The sequence below is a fragment of the Argentina anserina genome, chromosome 3 (assembly GCF_933775445.1).
Source record: "Argentina anserina chromosome 3, drPotAnse1.1, whole genome shotgun sequence".
NCBI classification, from domain to species: Eukaryota; Viridiplantae; Streptophyta; class Magnoliopsida; order Rosales; family Rosaceae; genus Argentina; species Argentina anserina.
Window position 1 is genome coordinate 10,570,789 of NC_065874.1, and position 22,690 is coordinate 10,593,478.

Sequence of the window (22,690 nt, forward strand, 5' to 3'; positions counted from 1 at the left end):
TCTTGATGAGGCCGGAAATGTGACTTTCTGGTGGTGTCTTGGTGAGTTCCGACTATCATTGGAAAGCTTGTATGACGAGGTACGCTATGAATATCATGGTTGAGCCACATAGTGACTTCTAGATCCGCCTAGAGAGTCATGCTTATGCTCGGTGGCATGCCATACTAGCTCTATACTAGTAGGGGTGCCAACATATCCCCCCGCAGTCCCTAAGTAAGAGGAACTTCTTGCTTAGGGAGTTTATCAATCAACATGTCACCGAACATAAGTGTCCGGGTAGTGGCATACCCCTATCAGTCCCCGAACTCCTTAAGCAAGAATGGACTCTCAAACCTGCAAAACAAATATAAAAACATATGTGCACGAAGTATGTGCGTTGTCATGGGTAGCATAAGGATGTACGGGCACGATGTGTGTTTGACACATGATGATGCGTGCGTATATGTATGGTCCCGAATATGATCTAGTACGCAAATGTGCGTAAGTCCCCGAAACCCCTAGTCAGCGAGGCGGTTTCGAATGATATGGCCTATGTGCGCGGTGTGCTTAGGCGAAGTAGTCTTGCGTGATGGCGCTTTGGACTAATATGGCCGCTACGGGTGAGTGTGGCTTTTATATGCCAATATGGCCTTTGAAGGCTAGTGAGACCTCTATAGGCTGGTGCGTCCTATATTGCAGTGTGCGTAGGACGGCGTTGAGCCACTGCGAGCGTAATGTGTCCATCTTAGCGCAGAGTTTTGCGCGTAGGACATCTGAGCGCTGACATAGAGTGTTATGCATCCATCTTAGCGTAGTGACCTACGTGTAGGACGTCTTTTGGACGTTGAATTATAGCGTGGTGCGTCAATCATAGCGTAATAGGGTATGTGTATGACGTCTTTTTGGCGTTGAATTAGAGCGTGGTGCGTCAATCATAGCATAATAGGCTACGCGTATGACGTCTTTTTGGCGTTGAATTAGAGCGTGGTGCATTCATCATAGCGTAGTAGGCTACGCGTATGACGTCTTTTGGACGTTGACATTTGAGCGTAAAGCTACTATCATAGCGTAGTGAGCTTTACGCGTAGGATGTCGATCCCTCTTGGGTGTAGTGCGTCCTCTGAGCGCAGTGTGCTTTGCGTGTAGGATAGCTTGAGCCCTCTTGGGTGTAGTGCGCGTATTTACGCGGCTTGAGCCCTCTTGGGCGTAGTGCATCCATCGTAGCGTAGATAGGCGTTACGCGTAGGACGTCTTTGAGCCCTCTTGGGCATAGTGCGCGTATTTACGCGGCTTGAGCCCTCTTGGGTGTAGTGCATCCATCGTAGCGTAGATAGGCGTTACACGTAGGACGTCTTTGAGCCCTCTTGGGCGTAGTGCGCGTATTTACGTATATTTACGCGGCTTGAGCCCTCTTGGGCGTAATGCGCGTATTTACGCGGCTTGAACCCTCTTGGGCGTAGTGCATCCATCGTAGCGTAGATAGGCGTTACGTGTAGGACGTCTTTGAGCCCTCTTGGGCGTAGTCTCTCACTTTTTGGCGAGGAAAAGAATTTCTAACTCCGTGATGTCTAAGTGTTGTGTGATGAAACAGTCTGCATGAGGAATTTAATTGTTCTCTTGAAAAATGGTTAGAAAAATTCCTAGTTTCATTAGCACAATCAAGTTTGACATTCAAGTGTGTGCGTCACACATTCTCTAAGCATATGAGATATGGCTAAGTGCCATTGCTAGCTAACTCTACAGTGTTGTGGGCAATGCGTGAAAGTCATGTGGGTATGCATATCAAGTGCATTATGTTGTGGGCATGCTTCATAGCGTAATAAAATCAGGCTAAGACATGGTGATAATTAACTCTACAGTAGGAGTAGGGAGGCATAGCATTTTACTTATCTTATGCCGATGTGGAGTGGAGTTGCGCTCTATGAAGTATCAAAATCATGTTGGAGGTGTCCAAGCATGACGCTCCCTTGCGCGGGGAATGATTGCAAGTAGCCGCTTTGGCTTTGCGTGAGGAGATGTCTGGTTTGAAGAGAGTTTCATTTCAATTCTCTGTGTTATGGTAGTGGTTTGTTGCGGGTTGGTTGGCTCTGCAAGAAAGTCCCGTAGTTCGTTGTGCAATGATTTCTTTTCTGTGGCGACTATGGAGGGTTGTGAAGGTCAACCGTGGAGCAGGACCGTGAAAGTCGACTGTGGACTAGGATCGTGGAGGTCGACTGTGGAGTTCCACTGTGAAACTATGGGAGCATCAGTCATGGGACTGATAACAATCATGGGACTACGAGAGCAGGCGTGCACCGTGCTAGCGGCCATGCACCGTGCTAGCAGTCATGGGACTACGATAACAGTTGTGGGACTGCGGGAGCAGGACCGTGGACTATGCTAGCAGTCGTGGACAGTGTTAGTAATCATGCACCGTGCTAGCAGTCGTGGGACTACGTGAGTAGTTGTGCACCGTGCTAGCAGTCGCGTACTATGCTAGCAGTCATGGGACTACGATAGCAATTGTGGGACTACGGTAGTAGCCGTGCACCGTGCTAGCAGTCGTGTACTACGCTAGTAGTCATGAGACTACGCTAGCAATCTTGCACCGTGCTAGCAGTCATGGGACTACGGGAGTAGTTGTGCACCGTGCTAGCAGTCGCGTACTACGCTAGCAGTTATGGGACTACGGGAGTAGCCGTGCACCGCGCTAGCAGTCGCATACTACGCTAGCAGTCATGGGACTACGCTAGCAGTCGTGGGACTACGATAGCACTCTTGCACCGTGCTAGCAGTAATGGGACTACGAGAGTAGTTGTGCACCGTGCTAGCAGTCGCGTACTACGCTAGCAGTCATGGGACTACGGGAGCAGTCTTGCACCGTGCTAGCAGTCGTGGGACTACGGAGTAACTGTGCACCGTGCTAGCAGTCATGAGACTACGGGAGTAGCTATGCACCGTGCTAGCAGGAGCGTGGAAGAACGTGACCGTGGAAGGCATGGACCATGGGAGGGTCAAATTTTTTTTTTAAGATATGACTGCGCCATAGTGAGCTCATGCACATCGGGGTGTGGGGGACCGTGGGAGGTCTGTTGGTGGTGAGCGACGAAGCTAATTGTCAGCTTCCCACAGACGGCACCAATGTTAACGTAGTGATTACCAGATGGGTGACTAATCACACAGTTAGCTTTTAATGAATATTAGTTTTACACAAGTATAATGATTCACCTCCTTCTCTTGGGGTAGGCTACGTCCACTTGAATTCACTAGTATATGCAAATAGTCTTAATTTATACAAGTAGTGATCCCCTCTAAGTGGGATGATGAGTCCCTTTTATAGGTGAGGGAACCACTCTCATTTACATATTTTTCAATGTGTGACAAGTGTCTTTCTAGGCTTACTATATAGCCATCTTGATGAGGCCGGAAAGGTGACTTTCTGGTGGTGTCTTGGTGAGTTCCGACTATCATTGGAAAACTTGTATGACGAGGTACGCTATGAATATCATGGTTGAGCCACATAATGACTTGTAGATCCGCCTAGAGAGTCATGCTTATGCTCGGTGGCATGCCATACTAGCTCTATACTAGTAGGGGTGCCAACAGTATTCATGTTGTAAGAATCGATCCAAACTTATTCTTTTTTTATGTGGTCTAAAGTTTAATTGTTTTATACGTTTAGGTTAATTGTACTCATCATTATACGTTTAGGTTAAACTAATGAGGGCTTCTAAATGTAATTATAATTGAAGATAGTAAAAATTATTCATTATATCCGGTGATTCTAGCTTGTTTCGTTTTAGATTTGGAGATTAAGTTTTACTATAAGTAGCACAGCATTAGTAACTGTACATGGTTATGTCCCATTTCATTTGCTCCGGCTGGGCGCCTTGTCAATTATAAACATCATTATTAAGTCTTTCAAATCATATTGCCATATATTGGTATAACCGTACACCCTTCTACATAAACATTAGCTCCAAATCATCAAATTTTTTAGTTTGCAAATTTTTACCTCCAATGATCTTTTCCTAGTTGTCATATCACAATATAGTCAATGGAGCCTCCAAAATTGAAAATTTTCAATAAAAATTAAATTTTCATTAAAAATTAAATTTTCATTAAAAATTAAATTTTCATTAAAAATTAAATTTTCATAAAAAGAGAATATTATTCGACCTAAAAAAAGGTTAGAAGAATATAAAAGCTGGCAAATGGATACATCAAACTTCAGGACCGAGCATCTACACCCTAAGTCCTCCCTCTCAATCCTCTCCGTCTATTTCCCCCAACTTTCCCACCTCCGAAACGATGTCACGTCTGCCAGTGTCTCATCCCCAAACTACCCCTCCCAATCTAAAGGCACCGACCCACCCACTGCCCACAACGGATAGGACAATATCCCCAACTCACAGGGGTATTTGCGTCAAACAAAAAACACGAAAGCAAAACCCCAGCTATGAAGGCTCTGTCTCCTTTTTAATTCCCAATGCCTCCCTCCGCGTCGAGCCCTTCCCCCGAAAACGTGTCTGTCCTCTTTCGTCATTTCCCCACCTCCTCCTTCTTCCTCTCCAGGCTCAAAAGCTCTGCCCTTTCCTTCTCCTAAGTCTCCATCTTCATCTCCAAAACCCAATCTCTTAAACCCATAAAGAGTCGGGAAGCATTTGAAGCTGCTGAAGTGTTTTTGGATTAACGCAGTAGTTAACAAGCTAGTCAAACTCGAACTGGACAGTTCAATCTCGGTTACGAATGTTGTGTCCCTTTTAAGGTAAGACAACACTAAATGTTTGAAGCGTTTTGGTTCTAAAACCACTCCCCATTTTCACTTTGATTTTCTTTTCCATTTTCGGGAATTTTTTTCTCTTCAAAATTTCTAAATAGATTTTCTTTGTTTCATTTAAATCTTCATACTGAGTTGTAGGCCTTTTGAGCTGCCTGTTTAATGCGTAAAAGAACAACAAATTTGAATTAATTGGCATTCATATTTGGGATCCTGAAACGGTTTTTGCTGTTATTGCTATGCTTTCTGTAGCTTTTAATTAGAGGTAAGAGTGTGTTTTAGCTTCACAACGCATTATTGTTTCATGCCTTTTAAAATTTTGAATCTCTTAGCTCAGTTTTGCTTTTGGTTTGTTGGTACTTTTTCTTTTCTTTTCTTTCAGAAAGTGAATTTCTTTTGAATCTTTCATTGTTTCTGCTTCTGGGTTTCTAAGACCAGTTTTGTTTTGGTCAGTGGCTCTTTGATCTTTGTATCAGAAAAACAAAGCTAAGCATCATTCGTTTTCAGTGGTTCTGATTTCTCAGTTTTGTGGTTGCAGGGTCCTTCTCTGCTTTTTGTGTGGCTCTGTTATCTTGTGATTAACGTTACTAATGAAGAGGATTTGAGACCTGCCAGGTTCCATTTGTATCCAGTTTGATTTCAAAGGTATGTGAATGATTCACTTTCCTAGTGTTTGGTTTCTGATATTGGTATCTATATTTACTCCATTTCCATATGGACCCACTGGTTTTCTCTGTGGTGTGGAGTGGTCCTGGTTCTCTCTGGTCCATCATTCATCACAGTGATTAGTTTTTAGTTACCATTTTATTTTTTCTGTATAATAGCACTGCCATGGCTATACTTTTGTGGGACCTTTTGCTTTTTATTGTTAAGAAATGTGTAGAATTCAGATTTCTACTGTCCAGTTTGTGGGGTTCCATACAAGATCTGTAAGGAGACAGTGAGAGTAGCTAGTTCTATTACTTCTATACTTCTATACATCTCATATACCTTTCTTTTAACGTTCATGTGAGTCTACAGTAGTGCAGTAGATGTCAAAGACTGGGATTGCCAATATTGTAACTTTAGTGTAAGTTTAGGTTTAGGCATTAGGGTCTTCTATTACTTCATTTTGGAGTATTATACCTAGTTGAGACTTGAGAGTAAAATTTGGTGGAAGAGATTGGATTAGCAACATGGTCGGTAAATATTGTATTAGAGGACTGCTGATACTATATTAAGGTATAAAACATTAATATGTGACTTAAGCTTGAGATTTGTGCAAAATTAGCTTCTTTATAAGTTAAGTAGAATGTGGTTTTAGCTTTTATTTTACACCAGGGCTTAGATTGAGATTGTACATCCCTTTTTTAATATGTAGAAAAAAGAGAGAAGGCATTGGAACCTTTTTCTGGGTATTGCAATGTGTCACTAACAATATACGTGTGAATTGGGATGCAAAATTGGGATGCTTATGTTTGTCATTATATGGGGGAGCAGGACAAGTGCTTTGGGAATAGATTTCCGGCCGTTGGATTAGAATAGTTTGAGTCATATATATCGGCTCAGATCTCTATGAGTCATTAACCATAAAAACCATGTCTTTGATGGTGTGATGCATGAGGGAATAAAATCCACCGCTTAGTGTATACGAAAAACCATGATTTAATGGTGCATATGATCCAAAATTCCTAATCAGATTTTCACTATGATGGGTCCCTTTCAGTTCAGATCTTCGGGTATTGCAGGGATTGCTTTTAGGACTACTGTTGTAGTTAGTGGGGTGTCTCAGGGAATCCAAAGGGATGATTATGAATTTTTAATCATTATTTACGTTTGGCCAAACATCAGTTTTCTTATAGTTCGCGTAGAATCTCATTGTAGCTCAATGAACACATAAATTGCAAGAAAAGGCTAACTGAGAATGTGTTCTTGCAATTAGGGTACTTATTCGGAAAAAAGTAAAAGCTATTACCTAAATTTTGTTGACTTGAATAGTAGGCATGACCAAAAGAAAAACAGAATAGTAGGCATGACTTGGACCATAGGGTTAAGAAGGAGAATGATAAGAAAATATTAAGAGCAAGAATCACCAAATGCAAGGTCATCCAAATTCTAATTTTATATATTTTTATAAAGAATATGTTTAACCTTTGATTTGGAGGGTGTTGAATTTAATAAACATCATTAATGCATGTGTTATGATAACTAAGGTTCCGAGTGTTCTATATATATAAGTATTTACACGTCTTTTGTGCTTGTGCTTTGAATATCTCTTCCACATCTTCACTGTCTCTACTGTTCATCTCTGTTTTCTCGCTCCATTTCCCGCCTTTAAATCTGCTTTTGTTAGGCTTTCAAAAGAAAGCAAATCGAAACTTTTAAAGGTGAAAGAGCAAACAAAAAGAAATTCCATCCTCCAGTAATGCCCTTGGTCTAAGTGTTAAAGCATATTGCTTTTTAGCTTTCCTTCTACACCCTCATCATAGTAATCATTACCATCCCTTATCTTTATTCCAGTTGTTCTGTATATGCTATTTCTAGATGGTATCATAATTGAGCTTTCACCATTGGTAGCCTTCTAATTATCTGTTAATCTTTGTTTTGTAGATGGATTCAGTGAGTCGATCAGCTGTAACTCCATCTAAAAGTAGGCTTGCACGAACTATTGCAAAAGTTCTTCATCTTCGCACTGTAACAGGAATTGCCCCCGTTGATGGGATTCAGAAAGGTAACTCCCAAGAAATTGGAATTCAGAAGGTTAACTACCAAGAAATTGGGGTTCAGAAAGGCAAGTCCCAAGAATTTGCTGTTCAGAAAGCCAAGTCCCAAGAAATTGGGATTCAGAAAATTAAGTCCAAAGAAAATGGATATCAGAAGTTCAAATCGCAAGAAATTGGAATCCAGAAAGTTCAGGATGATCGGAATGCTCCCGCTCCCAAGGTTCGGGTTAGTCTGTCTCAATCGTTTGAGAAGAACAACGACAAGCTTCAGGAAAGAGCTGCCTTGGAAGCTCTTCTTGCAAAGCTGTTTGCCAGTGTTTCATCTGTTAAAGCTGCTTATGCTGAACTACAGTATGCTCAAACACCTTATGATGCTGAAGGAATTCGTGCCGCTGATCATACAGTAGTTAACGAGCTGAAGAACTTGTCCGAGTTGAAGAGGTGTTTCTTAAAAAAGGAGTTTGATCCTTCGCCAGAGACTACTTTTGTGTTGGCTGAGATTGAGGAACAGAAGAGTGTTCTCAAAACCTATGAGATTATGGGAAAAAAGTTGGAATCGCAGGTGAGGCTTAAAGACTCTGAAGTAATATTTCTTGGTGAGAAGTTGCAGGAAGCCAATAAACAGAACAAGTTGCTCGAAAAAAGAGTCTACCAAAGTGGGCAGTTATATGTGCCTGAGAATCTTCATTTATCTGGTTTAAGTCCTAGCCATTTCATTACAGTTCTTCGACACACAGTCAAGTCCATTCGGATCTTTGTTAGGATGATGATGGATGAAATGAAGTCTGCTGGGTGGGACATTCATTCAGCAGCTAATTCAATCGATGGTGGTGAAGTTGTTTATTGGAAAGAAGACCACAAATGTTTTGCATTTGAACACTTTGTTTGCAGGGAAATGTTTGATGCTTTCCAACACCCCAACTTCTCACTTCCAAACGAGCTATTGCCAGATAAGAAAAAACAGCAGCAACAGCTCTTTTTCGAGAGATTCACAGAACTCAAACCTTGGAAGGCGAAGGAGTATCTCTCTCGAAATCCTAAATCAGCATTTGCCAAATTCTGCCGCGTCAAGTACTTGCGACTGATCCATCCTAAGATGGAAACATCATTTGCTGGCGATCTGAATCAAAGAAACCTTGTGAATGCCGGTGAGTTTCCAAGCACCAATTTCTTTTCTTTATTTGCTGACATGGCAAAACGCGTCTGGCTCCTGCATTTGTTGGCCTTCTCCTTCAATCCCGAAGCTGCAATCTTCCAAGTGAGCAAAGGGTGTCGGTTTTCAGAAGTCTACATGGAAAGTGTGGTAGAGGAAGCCTTCCTTTCAACGGCATCAGAACCAGTTGTAGGATTCACAGTTGTTCCAGGATTCAGGCTCGGTAAAACTGTCGTTCAATGCCAAGTTTACCTCACCTCTCAGCTACAGTCCAATCCAGGTAAACAAAGGTAATGCCATTGTTGATCATCGGAGGTCAATTTTGATTCCTTCGGGTAGTTTTGGGTCCACAGCATATTACAGTAATGAAGAAATAGCCTTTCTGGTTCCTGATTGTGTTGTGGGCAACTTCCAGTTCGGTCACCTGGACATTATTCTCCATTTGTTTTTCTTTTTCTGCCCATTCGAAAAAGGAAAGAGCGTCGACCGCTGTGTTGGAGACTTGGAGGTTTACCTTTGGAATCATTTCATTGTTTAATTTCTTCCTCCAAGGACATCCCACAATTTTGTTAATATTAGATCAGTGCCACTGCGCCAGAAGGGATTATCTAGCTGTTTTGCATCACTGTTTCCAGACGTGGCATGTTTAATTATGTAAATAACAATGATATATATATATATAAGAGGTGCAATTTAGTTTCTTATTCCTGTTTGTATAAACTTGTCTCTGTTATTAATTAAGATGCAAGAAACCATATTTCTGGTTTGTTCGCTCAGTTGGAAGTGTATAGAGAATCCAACAAAGACAAAACAACTAGTACAAGATTTTATTCTTCCTGCCCGGGTAAGATTTCAGCTTTTCAGTAACTAAACCTTGCTCTGGAGTGTCACTGTTGGTAAACAATGACTTAGTATGCAGTTTTTACTTGAGTTGCGCTTAACTAGTCACCTAATTTGGTCTTTGACTAGAACAATCGTGCCATACATTGGCTGGAGCTTGAGTTCAGTAGTTCAGGGCAAGTTGAATATCCTTGGACTTTCTACTATCGCATAGTAAGGCAAGTTGATTGCCACACCTTCCCTGTTGATGCAGAGCTGAGGCAATGTGTGACCGTCCTTTGTTCTTCCGATTCAGGATAATGTATTGTCTTTGATTGTTGCCCATTTCATTGAACATATTGCAGAAATTTATTATTCTGCACCCTGATATGTGATGCATTGCATTATACACATTGGCAGTATAACGTTAACATCCCATACAATATGTGAAGGTCCTACATAGCATGCCCACTTTATTCTGAAAACACTGGCCGGTGTTAGAGGAGGGCCATCAATTTGGAATGACAGGGTATCTTGGCAATTTTGTCTTCCTCAGTGAAAAGGGCACTTGCATAATTTAGGCTCTTTCTCCACGAGGTGTGTTCCCCATCCTTTATACATATAGAGGAGACCTATATGCTTCGAGTCATTCTTCTATTGTTTGGTTGTGGAAAATGATAGGATTTACCGAATTAGCTATGGTTTTAGTGGTTGTGGACTTGTGGTAACTCTAGGAAACACATAATGGCATATCTTCCTCCTGGACATGAAATTTAAATGGCCGTCCTTTACTTCTCTGTCAATCGACATAAAAGTTATTAATGATAACACAGGAGTGTGTATGATATTCTATACATGTAAGCTTAAAGTTACATATGGAGTTCAATTTTGAACTCCATCCGACAGCCATTGATGAAAATAGTTTTATTGATCAACTCCAAGAAAGTTATTCTTCACTCTAATGTCAATACTCAACAGCTAATTTTCTTTTCAATACACAAGAATGTTCAAAACATTTACAAGATTTTTGTTATGTCTTCGTTTTCCAATATATAGGTGGACATTTGGGTTATGTTTGGAAATATCTGCGTACGTAGTTAGATATGGGTCATAATTATAGAAATGGTTGTAGGTTACATTGATTACATGGATGACTGGTAAAGAAAGATGGCGATTTTTTGTTTTCTGATAACGATACATGCGCCTTGTCATTCTTAATGTTTCTCCAGATGCATGGATGAGAGAGTAGAAAGCAAGTCAGATATATTGATAGTTGAAAGATTTCTTAAGATTGCCCCAATCTCATCAAAGTTCCTTTCTAATGGATGTCACAGTGGCTTTGTTTTCCAGCAGCTTTTAGTGGGCAAATATTCATTTACGTACTTCCTCGACATTGCACATGCATGGACAATTTCTGGCAAAGTCGGTGGTGCAAAATGGACCAAAAAAATAAAATAAAGATATTTCCTGTCTATTATAGCGTCTTCAGTGGTACACTATATATTAGCTTGGGAGAACCCCTTGGAAATCTATAAGACGGTCATTTCTGGACGGAAAGAGCCCTGTTAGACGGTTGTCTTGAGCGGAAATTTATAGTACGATATGTATGGTTCTTCCGGTCCAAAGCTCATTGCCTTGACTTCCTAATGACTTACGTTACAATACGACGACATAAAAAATCAACTGAAATTTTCCATCATTTTGGTGAAGTTTCTGCAGGTAGTGAAAAGATCAAATGTGCAACTAAAACTGTAATAGTCATGATCAACAAAATGGCCGGGCAAGATAGTTTAAATTTAATCAAAACTTGTCAAAACCCAACATTTTGAGGATATTGTGGAATTTCAGATCTCAGCTAAGTTCTTATGCATGTATCAATATAATTTTTCCAAACATGAGCAATTTGTAAGCTATTTATAAAGTCTGCCCTACAGAGAATAAAGAAGAGAATGCTCAAGGCAACAAATCAGAAAATAAATAGCTAGCTACTAGACGATCACCCTTCACTAAAAACCCTTATGTTTCTGATACAATAAGAATTCATGCATGTCAAGCAAATTTTTTAAACACCTCCGCCTGACAAAAGTGTGTTTCACGAAGCTAATTAACGTCATAATTAAGGGCACTACAAGTCTACAACTGCGAATACTTACCAGCAAATAACGAATTCATTCGTCAAAGATCAGAAGATCCCTTCAATCTTACAAATTTTAGAACCCCTTTCGAGTTTTAAACATTAGTTCTGGAACTTCACCACCGAATCTTTCCAGAAATCACTAGTACAAATTATGACGTCCGTACTCAAAACCTGATCGTGCTTCAACAGTACTCTGTCACATACTCACATTTACGGATTTACCTCACCAATTTGTCCTTCGAATCCCTTTATGCAAAAACGTACTCTTCAGGCATGATGAAAAAAATAGGCACAATCTTCGGGCATGATGACAGATAAATAGGTCCATCATGTTCCGTCCAAATTTTAATAAAATAAAAAAAAATTAACAGAAAAAGTAACATCTTAACGGAATATTTCAAAAGTTTTGACAGGATTACCTTATTGATATTAGAATAAGAGTTCAGATATCTCTTTGATTTTTTTTAAAGGTCAGAGATCAGATTATTATTACCACATGAGTTCAGAGACTATTAGTAAATTTTTTCATTATAATATTGTTTGAAAATTATATATTTCAATCGCATTTTGCATGGATGAAAGACAATGCACTTACATTTTGATTTACAAGCAGTCAAGCGGATGTTACAGAATGGGTGATGCATTGAGAACTTTTATCAGGAATTGCCAAACACGCAAGTTTGATGATCCATGTAGCTCCAACTGGCTCAGGATCAAGATTAAATGTAGGAAGACAATATCCTTTGCCCTTAGTGTCTACATACTTCACAAATTAACCATGGCCTATAAATTCACCAAATAATACTCGATCAAAAGTTCAAAACCACAGATTTGTCATTATAACACAGGTTACACAGCAATGATAGCATTTTCCCCCGTACGTTGAAGATGCATGGTTGTATTATTAAAGTCATTAAACAAGGTTTAGGCGCTATGTCCCCTCATTGTACAATCCGAATGATGATAATATAAACGAAATAATCCACTAGCTAGGTTGGAGTAGAGGCTAGGGTTTCTACTTTCTACCCTTTCATAAAAATAAAAGAGGGCAACAGAAAGAAATAGCATTTGCCATCAGCAAGTTCCAGAGTGTAAAAAGGCTCGATAGCAAAAGATAGTTGATACTTGCCCCTAAAATTTGAACTGAAGAGACAGGTACCTCCCACTGCTAATATCCGATCGGCAAATCCTATATCAAAGTCATTGACAATGGGGTGATTAGGTCCCCATGATAACCCTTCAGTTCAATCTTGGCACTGTTAAGGGATTTCGCTACTCTTTGAATGATCGTTAAAACGTTCTCCTAGCCTTCAGATCCAAACTTTCATAACATGCAATCATGTACAACCTAAACTTGTTGTTTTTAAGATAGGCACTCAAACGTAATTTTAATCTTCTAAGTTTGGGTGCAGAGAGAGTTTTTAATGGGGTTGAATATCCAGAGGCACAGATCAATAACAATATCACAACACTCCCACCAGAAATAACAGAACACTCTTACAATATGTTGCCAAGGCTGCAATTATGTATTCAATATATCAAAAGCATCCACCAAAAGGCTTACACGGCTGCTGGTATATGAAGAGGAAGAGTCCTGCTAGAAGGGAAACTACTGAAATAAAAGATACCCGGAATAATACTCTACCTAAATAGGTAAACATACAATCTAATATAAATCTAGATAATAAGGGAAAAAGATCTTGCATTACTTTCTAACATAATCCTTGAGATATGGTGGACTTTGAACCTTCCTCTTAGGCATGCCTGTGACATCAGTAGATGCTCCTGCATCAGACTCCTGGGGTTGAAGAGAACTCGACCTCGAGTCTGAGCTAGTAATTGTGTTCTCCCCATGATAAAGTTGTAAATCAGCCACATTAAATGTTGGTGAGACCCCAATTTCTCCAGGGAGGTCTAACACGTATGCATTCTTCCCAGCACGCTTCAACACCTTGTAAGGGCCACCACCCCGATCATGCAACTTGCCATACTTGTTTGCCCGTCAGTTTGGGGGTGGTGAGTGGTACTAAACTGTAGCTTTGTACCCAATTTCCGCCATAAGGTGCGCCAAAAATGCCCGACAAATTTAGTATCTCTGTCCGAAGTAATGGTGCTAGGGATGCCATGCAATCTTACAACCTCTCGAAAATAAATATGAGCAATATGACTAGCATCCATGGTCTTCTTGCAAGGTAGAAAATGCGCCATCTTTGAGAAACGATCAACCACTACCAAAATTGAATCATATCCTTGCTTTGTTCTTGGGAAGCCCAGAATGAAATCCATACTCACGTCGATCCAGGGAGCTTGAGGTTCAGGCAAGGGTGTGTAGAGTCCTGTGTTTTGGCTACGACTTTTAGCTACATGACAAGTTCTGCAGCGTTGCACATACCTCAACACTTCTTTAGATAGCTTTGGCCAATATAATTTGTCATTAACTAGTGCTAGTGTTTTGTCACGCCCAAAATGGCATCCCAAACCACCACCGTGTTGCTTTTCGATGATCAAGAGACGCATAGAGCAGTTAGGGATGCAGAGCCGACTTCCCTTGAACAAGTATCCATCCTTGATATGAAAATCAGATGTGGGTTTTGATGCCACACATTCTGCCCACGTACTCCCAAAATCAGAATCATCCTTATATAGCTCTTTTAATTGCTCAAACCCAAGCACTTGGGCTCCCATGATTGATAGCAAGGCTTCCTTGCGACTCAAGGCATCTGCCACTTTATTTTGAACCCCAGATTTATGCCGGATCACAAAGTAATACTCTTGAAGTTCTTCTACCCATTGTGCATGCCTTCGATTCAACTTGTGTTGACCGTTAATAAATTTCAATGCTTCATGGTCAGAGTACAGGACAAACTCTTTATAGATCAAATATTGTCGCCACTGCCGAAGAGCTTGCATAATTGCATAAAATTCAATATCATAAGTAGAGTACCTTTGCCTTGTCTCATTGAGATTTTCGCTGAAGAATGCTACCGGCTTTCCTTCTTGGCTTAGAACTGCCCCAACACCAATCTTTGAAGCATCACAATCAACCTCAAAAATTTTCTGAAAATCCGGCAATACTAACACAGGTGCATTAGTGATGGCATGTTTGATAGCTTGGAAGCTCCTCTCTGCTGCCTCAGTCCAGTTAAATATGTTACTCTTCAGACAATTCGTCATAGGTGCGACAATATAACTGAAATTTCTAATAAATCTGCGATAGAATGAGGCTAACCCATGAAAACTCCGAATATCATGTATAGACTGCGGTGTAGGCCACTCGAGGATAGCTTCAACTTTTTTGCTGTCTACTTTAATACCATCAACAGAAATAACATAGCCCAGAAATATTAAACTTTCAGTAAGGAACTCACACTTCTTCAGGTTGGCATAAAGCTTTTGTTCCCTAAGTACTTCAAAAATCTTCTTCAAGTGATCAACATGTTGAGATGCATCCGGGCTATAGACAAGAATATCGTCAAAATACACCACAACAAATTTTCCAATATATGGTCGAAATACCTGATTCATCAAGCGCATAAATGTGCTTGGGGCATTTGTCAAACCAAACGGCATAACCATCCATTCAAATAAACCATCACGAGTCTTGAATGCAGTTTTCCACTCATCACCAGGCCGCATACGCCATGTCCCATCTTTCTTAGGTGTGAGTAATGCTGGAACCGCGCACAGACTCATACTCTCCCGGATAACCCCTTTTTCTAGTAATTCTGTCACTTGTCTATTGAGCTCCTCATATTCTTGCGGACTCATACGGTAGTGAGGCCTATTAGGCAGGCTAGACCCTGGGACAAGGTCAATACAGTGTTAGATATCCCTCATTGGTGGTAACCCTGCAGGCAACTCATCTGGAATGACATCACTAAATTCTTGTAGGATAGGCGTTAACTCCGTAGGAATATTGAGATGATCTGGACATGTGTCTTTCACAATGAGTAAGTATAACTCGCCACCATTGTCTTCAGATTCTCCAAGGAATTTACCCATAGACAAAAAACTCCTATTCTCCCTTTTGGTTGGCTTTGGACTGCTCTCAGACTTAGACGGCCCCAAGATTACCTTCACCTCATCTTTGACAAAACTATAAGTATTTTTGTATTCATCATGTATTGCTCTACGATCAAACTGCCAAGGACGCCCCAACAACAAATGACATGCATCCATCGGAGCCACGTCACACCACTGTGCATCTTGGTATTTGCTACCAATAGAGAACGTCACCAAGCATCGCTGGTTAACAATCACATCATTCCCCTTCTTGAACCATGAGAGCTTATATGATTCTGGCTTTCGCTCTGTCTTCAAACTAAGTTTATCGACCATCTCTTCTGACACTATATTCTCACAACTCCCTCCATCAATAATAACATGACATACCTTTTCATTAGCTGTGCATTTCGTATGAAAGATGTTGTGCCTCAACCAATTAGGATTCTCCTCCACCTTTACAGTATTCATCACCCTGCGGATTACCAGTGAGTCGCCATGGTCACTCCATGTGATTTCTTCATCAGCTTCTTCTCTATAGTCGTCATACACTGGTGGCCCATCTATTCGATCGCTTGACTCACCCAATTCCTCTACTAAACTGACGATTCTCCTATTAGGACATTCGGACGCAATATGTCCTAGTCTCGAGCACTTAAAACACTTGACATTCTTCCTACCTCCATCTTTCAAAGTACGACTCTCTTGAGGCAGATTTTTCTGTACTTCCATCGGTTTTCCATGCTCCGCATTTGTTATCATCTTCGCAGCCCCAAATTTTCTTTGCTCATAATCTTCAGCCCCAACACGCTTATTCCGAGGCTTTTGTTGTTTCTCTATTTGGATTGCCAACTTGTACACATCATTAAAGGACCAAAATTGATGTAACACCAAAACATCATGTATTTCTTTCCTCAACCCTGCAAGGTACCGTGCAATCGTCTGCTCTTCTGTTTCAGTCACAGCACATCTCATACTCAAGAGGTCAAACTCTTCAGTAAATTCATCAACAGATCGAAGACCTTGCCTCAAGCCATGTAACTTCATAAAGGAATCTTGTACATAATTGTCTGGTAAGAATTTCTCCTTCATTGCCTTTTTCATCTTTTCCCAAGACTTAATCTTTGACTTTCCTAAGCGTTCGCGCCGAAGCTTCAATGTTTCCCACCACGCAGAGGCCTGTTTTGTTAGTTTGATTGCAACCATCTTCACCCTGTCTTCATCAGGAACTACTTTGTAATCGAAGACCCGCTCCACCGTATTGAGCCAATTGATAAACTCCTCAGGTTGGATCCTCCCCTCAAACTCTGGCAGATCCACTTTCATATCAAAAGATTTGTTGCCATGTCCCCCTTCACCCGTCTCATCCCTAAGAGCACGGCGATGAAAAGGATTTTCCTCCCGTTCCCCGTCGAAACCCCCTCTGTTTCGGCCTTGAGTTTCGATGCGAGCCATTCGCTCACTGAGCTGTTGAAGTGCTCTCCTAATTTCCTCCATGTTGTTGTTGTCGTTGTCATGACCTTCCCCTCGGAATCCCCTAAAACCGCGCCTGTTATTAGCCATGGAATCCACCACCTCCAACCGAGCTCTGGTACCAACTAATGGGGTTGAATATCCAGAGGCACAGATCAATAACAATATCACAACACCCCCACCAGAAATAATAGAACACTCTTACAATATGTTGCCAAGGCTGCAATTATGTATTCAATATATCAAAAGCATCCACCAAAAGGCTTACACGGCTGCTGGTATATGAAGAGGAAGAGTCCTGCTAGAAGGGAAACTACTGAAATAAAAGATACCCGGAATAATACTCTACCTAAATAGGTAAACATACAATCTAATATAAATCTAGATAATAAGGGAAAAAGATCTTGCATTACTTTCTAACATAATCCTTGAGATATGGTGGACTTTGAACCTTCCTCTTAGGCATGCCTGTGACATCAGTAGATGCTCCTGCATCAGTTTTGTTCAAATCTGAATGACCAAGCGACCCAAGATTTCCATATACAATCAAATCTTCAAGCTGAGGACAAGAAGCAAATAGCTTCTCGATCCAGTCGAGAAGTCGAGGACGGTTAAGTGTCACATGTAGGTACTTGAAACGAGGAAAACAATTTGAGGTAGGTGCTATGGCAATGACACTAGCTAGGTCCCAACTTCATATTCAAATAATGCAACCAATGTGTTGCAAACGAAATTGCTTCAGGTAACTCAACACGCTGATCTGGGAAGCCGAAATGAAGAAGATCAAGGTCAAGTTCAACAACATTGCACGTAATGGCAATATCGATCCAAGGATCAATACAAGAATAATAATTCTTGATGCCAAAACCTTCAATACGGAATTTATGAATATTATTCATGCCACGGAAAAAAGAGTACTCTATCAACAAACCGAGCAGACCGACCTGGTGCAGATAAAAACACGTCTAAAATCGGAAAAGAGACCCAGGTAGTAGGATGATCTACTTTTTGTATCTTATTTGTTTAAGATTTGATATTCTTTTTTCTCTTGACAAGGTTTTTGTCTGATCCCCTTACTATTTTTTTTATTAAACGGAACCGAACGTGGGGCTGAACCTCTCAGTTAGGCCGGGTTCCAAACGCTTAAAAAAATCTATAGGATTACTCTTTACAACATTTGTTGTTGGCATAAATGAAAGTATGTGACAACGAACATCGTCCGGCAAAAAATCAGTAAAGAATTTAGGTACGAGCCCATTCAAAAAGATGAGATATCGTTGAAAAACTAGTAAAGATGATTCATAGAGTGAAGAAGAAGACTACAGTCACCACAATTTAGTAATTTACTAACTGAGAAGAAACAACGGTTGTTTTCGTCAATACAACCTCTGGCATAAAGGACCTTTGTTTGAACAAATAAAAAACTAATCCTATGAGGAGTAGGAAAGTTAATCAAACAGGCATAATGCCATCCCAATTAGTAGTAGGAGCGGGGTCGTCGTTCGTTATCCAGACCTTTTATAGTCAGAATTCCTTGTTAATAAATAGACACAAATATAGCTTCACCAATTGGTTTCTCTTGAACCTGAGAAAGAAAGTAGAAGAACGACATGGCACCATCATGTTCATTAGCAACCATAGATTCATCCAACATAGGTTTTAAGCTTTTGCAGAAACATGGTTGGAAGGAAGGAACTGGTCTTGGGATTTCTGAGCAGGGAAGGTTGGAGCCTGTAGAAACTTACTTGAAGAATGACAAACTGGGTCTGGGAGCAGAAAAATTACAGGTGAAGAAGCCGCATTCAAACAACAAGGAAGCTCGACTTGCAAAGAAGAAGAAGAAGATGCAGGAGTTGGAGAAGAGATTGCAAGAGAAGGAATTTGAGCGCGCCTTTTGTAGGGAGTTCTGGCCAGATAATGTATGACCTAAACCTGCATCTTTTAATTAAGGTGAATATTATAGATATTACTTTTCAGTGCTGAGCTGCCTGAGCATTACTTTCATTAGAGTAATTTATGTGCTCCTAAATGCATCGATTTATATACTACTCTACTCGTGCGAATGACCAGATCAACTGATCTTATCTTATGAGTTCTGAGTTATGTTTTATCTTATCTTGGAACTTAAATTTATTTGTTATTTTGGGATTCCGATTTCTGCATGTACGTAGTCATCTTTAATTACTCTAGAGTATCTAGGTAATAATGTTTCGCTTTTAAACTGAAACTTGTAATTGCAGGCCGCATCTTATTACACATGACACATAGCAATGGCTTCGGTTCCATGGGTGAATTGTGGATTAGGGTACAAACCTCAACTTGAAAAATATACCTATAAATCTGGTAAGTACAACCTCAACCTGATGTAGGTGCCAATCGATTGTTACTTAATATTAGTTTCCTTCTTGAATCAAATGACTTAATATTAGTTTTGTGGTCACATCTACTGCTTAAGTTTTAGAAGAAACGAGGACATTTTACGCAAGATTAATCATATGAAGCTGTAGCTATACTTTTATGAAAATATGAAGTAACAATAAAAATATGTTAGTTACCCAACCAAATCTAGAGAAAATCTGACGGTACAGTATTATGCATGCTTGTACACATGAAGTAGGGCACATCAACGGGTCGGGATTTAGTAAATTTAAATAAGTGGCGGGTCGGCCAGACCGGGTATTTTCACAAATACGAAGATCCAAACCCGCCCACATAACGCGGAATTTGCAGGCCGGGCCGGGCCTTGCGGGTTGTATTAGAAAAAAATATAATACTCTAATTTAAGGGTTTGAAACAATAAAAAAATTATTAGAAAAAATTCTAAAAAAAAGTCCCAAATAAATTCTAATTTCGAAATATTATCGATCGACCCCAACAGATGTGATCGATGACAAAAATTAGGTGATTTCAAATATGTAAATATCTTTCCACATTCGCATATTGGTAATATGTCCCCCCTTAGGACATATTAGTGTTGTTTTTGGTTTACCGGAAATTTCGACGGTCAAACGATGTCCGAATTGGATGAAATTTTAAAATAATCACTAAATATATATACTGATCACATCGGATGGTGTCGATCGATTCCGAGAAGTTTCCTTCATATAGTCGCTTCATAATGCGATAGTTTTATTATAAACCTAATAATTGTTATGATACACTTTAATGTGGACACTTCGACGATTGACAACTCCAGTTCAAAATATGGTCAATCGACACTAGTAGATGTGATCGGTATACATATTTAGGGAACCTGTAAAAATTTCGTCTGTTTTGGACATGGTTTGACCGTTCGTACCAACGGTCAACTAAAAAAGAAACGTTTTGACATATTGAAACCCCATTTACCGGGGATTTCCCAAATAGATTTCTTCAGTGCGACCGCACACGATATGTAACAAAAATTATGTGATTTTAGATAGACAAACAGCTTTTCGGCGTTCGCATATTTGTAATAGGTTCTCCCTTAGACAATATTAGTGGTATTTTTGATTTACCGAAAATTTTGACTGTCAAACGAGGTGCGAATTGGATGAAATTTTTATAGGGTCACTAAATATATATACCAATCGCATCGGCTGGTGTCGATCGATCCCGAGAAGTTTCCTTCATATAGTCGCTTCATAATGCGATAGTTTTATTTTAAAACTAATATAAAGGGTATGATACATTAGTTGACACTTACGCGATCACCAACTCTAGTTCGAAATATGGTCGATCGACACCAGTAGATGTGATCGGTATATATATTTAGGGACCCTGTAAAAATTTCGTCCGTTTTGGACATGGTTTGACAGTTCATACCTACGGTCAATAAAAAAAGAGGCGTTTTGACATATTGAAACCCCATTGACCGGGACTTTGCTAAATATGTTTCTTCTGTGTGACCATGCTCGATAGGTAACAAAAATTAGGTGATTTCAGATATGCAAACGACTTTCGACGTTCGTATCTTTGTAATGGGTTATCCCTTAGAACATATTAGTGGTGTTTTCGGTTTACCCGAAATTCTGAAGGTCAAACCAGGTCCGAATTGGATGAAATTTTTACAGGTCACTAAATATATATACCAATCACATCGGCTGGTGTCGATCGATCCAGAGAAATTTTCATCATATAGTCGCTTCATAATGCGATAGTTTTACTATAAATTTAATAAAATATGTATGTATAATGTTTTATTATTTAACGGGCTTTTACGGGCTGGGCCGGGTTTCACACCTCTAATCTAAGCCTGGCCCTCTACCCACGAAAGCGGGTTTTGGCGGGCTTTCTCGCGGGCTGGGCAGGGTAAAAGCCCATTGGGCTTGTGGGCCTCCGCGGACTTTTCGAATCCGCGGGCTAAATGATGAGGCCTAACATGAAGCCAGGCTTTCAAGGCTAGGGATCAAAATTTTCCGAACCAAACCATGTGAACAAACGAACAGTTATACAAAATTTTCAACAAATAAGCATTGCACACATAGAGAGCAAAACCCTAGAATTTCCAAATGAAAAATTGAATACTTACATATGTTCAACGGGGTTTTGGCATGACAAAAAGGAGGTTAGGGTTTGTCAAGAAAAAGAGGGATATGTAATGGGTCAATCTCATGCGAGGCGGAGGAAGAAGAAGAGGGAAGGGGAGGCGACGACTTTAACAAGGAAAGAGGATGTCATCGACAAATCCCTGTATATATGTACTCTGGAGTAGCTCTTGGATGACGAAATATTCAATCGCTACTGTGTTCAGCAATCAAATTGAGAGACTTGTTCTCCTTTCACGCTCGATCGGCCGATCACCATATACTCTTCCAAATCTACATTCAAGTACGAGAGTAGTGTTCTGAGAGAAGTTGCTTATATAGGTGGCGATCAATGTTTAAAAAATCGAAGGCGTACCCCAAAACATTTCCTTGAGAGCTTTGAACCTTAAAATTGGAGGCGCATTAGGTATAAGCCTTATGTTATAAAAAAATTAGTAGTTAAATGTGTAAATAGATAATTATACACATACAAAAAGAACAAATATACATAAGAACTTACCATTTATTACATTTTGATATAATGAAATTCATAATCTAAATATTTTAGATAATTTTAATCAATTTAAACACACTATATATATAAATATATAAATATATCTAAAAAAATATTTTCTAAGGCGTAGTAAAATGCGTAAATGACGTGAAAAATGTAGCTATAGCCGTAAAATGCGTAAGCTTTTTAAGCCTCACTGCCTAGACCGAAAAATAGAGGTGTTATGTTAGTAGCCTTAAACTTTTTAAGCCTCATGCGAGTCTTGAGGCGAGTTTTTTAGAACATTAGTGGCGATGACAATGAACAAGTTCTGCGCGAAATGGGTTTGGTGCCTGCAGGGCTCTCATATTGTTCTGGCGCGGCGGCTTGGATACGTATAAGGAGATGCGTGATGCCGCCAAACCATCCTATACTCTGGACACTACTGATCCAGAAGCTAAGCGAATTCGTTAGATCTACGATGGGAATATACAAGTCCACCGCATGTCTGATGAGGATGAACCTAATGAGATTGAACATGTTGCTTCCATAGTTGTTCCCTATCTTAAGGTAACATGTCTGATGAGGATGAACCTAATGAGATTGAACATGTTGCTTCCATAGTTGTTCCCTATCTTAAGGTAATGTACCGCTGTGCCCATTATGGA

The 22,690-nt window shown here is 40.1% G+C and overlaps 3 protein-coding genes across 4 annotated transcripts; 2 read left to right on the forward strand and 1 right to left on the reverse strand.

The window, feature by feature from the left end:
- Positions 1 to 4,313: 4,313 nt before the first annotated feature.
- On the forward strand, positions 4,314 to 9,295 carry LOC126787988 (protein GRAVITROPIC IN THE LIGHT 1). Of its 2 annotated transcripts, XM_050513923.1 has the most exons (3): positions 4,314 to 4,726; positions 5,277 to 5,383; positions 7,328 to 9,295. In XM_050513923.1, the coding sequence occupies exon 3, from the start codon at positions 7,328 to 7,330 to the stop codon at positions 8,885 to 8,887; it is 1,560 nt and encodes a 519-aa protein (XP_050369880.1). In that variant the 5' UTR covers positions 4,314 to 4,726; positions 5,277 to 5,383; the 3' UTR covers positions 8,888 to 9,295. The 2 variants fall into 2 exon arrangements, with proteins under 2 accessions (XP_050369880.1, XP_050369881.1); XM_050513924.1 differs by lacking the exons at positions 4,314 to 4,726; positions 5,277 to 5,383 and adding an exon at positions 5,459 to 7,205.
- A 3,959-nt stretch (positions 9,296 to 13,254) lies between these two features.
- LOC126787035 (uncharacterized) lies at positions 13,255 to 17,923 on the reverse strand. The gene is made up of 5 exons (XM_050512973.1): positions 17,772 to 17,923; positions 17,438 to 17,716; positions 15,548 to 17,139; positions 13,689 to 15,349; positions 13,255 to 13,500 (listed from the first exon to the last, which is right to left on the reverse strand). Exons 1-5 carry the CDS (start codon positions 17,921 to 17,923, stop codon positions 13,255 to 13,257), a joined length of 3,930 nt encoding a protein of 1,309 aa, XP_050368930.1.
- Positions 17,924 to 18,634: 711 nt separating this feature from the next.
- Positions 18,635 to 18,949, forward strand: LOC126787037 (uncharacterized). Its single transcript, XM_050512974.1, has one exon. The coding sequence runs from the start codon at positions 18,635 to 18,637 to the stop codon at positions 18,947 to 18,949; it is 315 nt and encodes a 104-aa protein (XP_050368931.1).
- The last annotated feature ends 3,741 nt before the right edge of the window (positions 18,950 to 22,690 follow it).

What these genes read in the sequence shown, in the direction of transcription:
- LOC126787037 (XM_050512974.1), top strand. Translation starts at nt 18,635, where the DNA reads ATGGCACCATCATGTTCATTAGCAACCATAGATTCATCCAACATAGGT.
- LOC126787988 (XM_050513923.1), top strand. Translation starts at nt 7,328, where the DNA reads ATGGATTCAGTGAGTCGATCAGCTGTAACTCCATCTAAAAGTAGGCTT.
- LOC126787035 (XM_050512973.1), bottom strand. Translation starts at nt 17,923, where the DNA reads ATGAATAATATTCATAAATTCCGTATTGAAGGTTTTGGCATCAAGAAT. An exon ending in CTCAAGGATTATGTTAGAAA is followed by an intron (nt 17,140 to 17,437) that starts GTAATGCAAGAT and finishes AGTTGGTACCAG; the next exon opens with AGCTCGGTTGGAGGTGGTGG. An exon ending in TAGGAGTTTTTTGTCTATGG is followed by an intron (nt 15,350 to 15,547) that starts GTAAATTCCTTG and finishes ACCTTGTCCCAG; the next exon opens with GGTCTAGCCTGCCTAATAGG.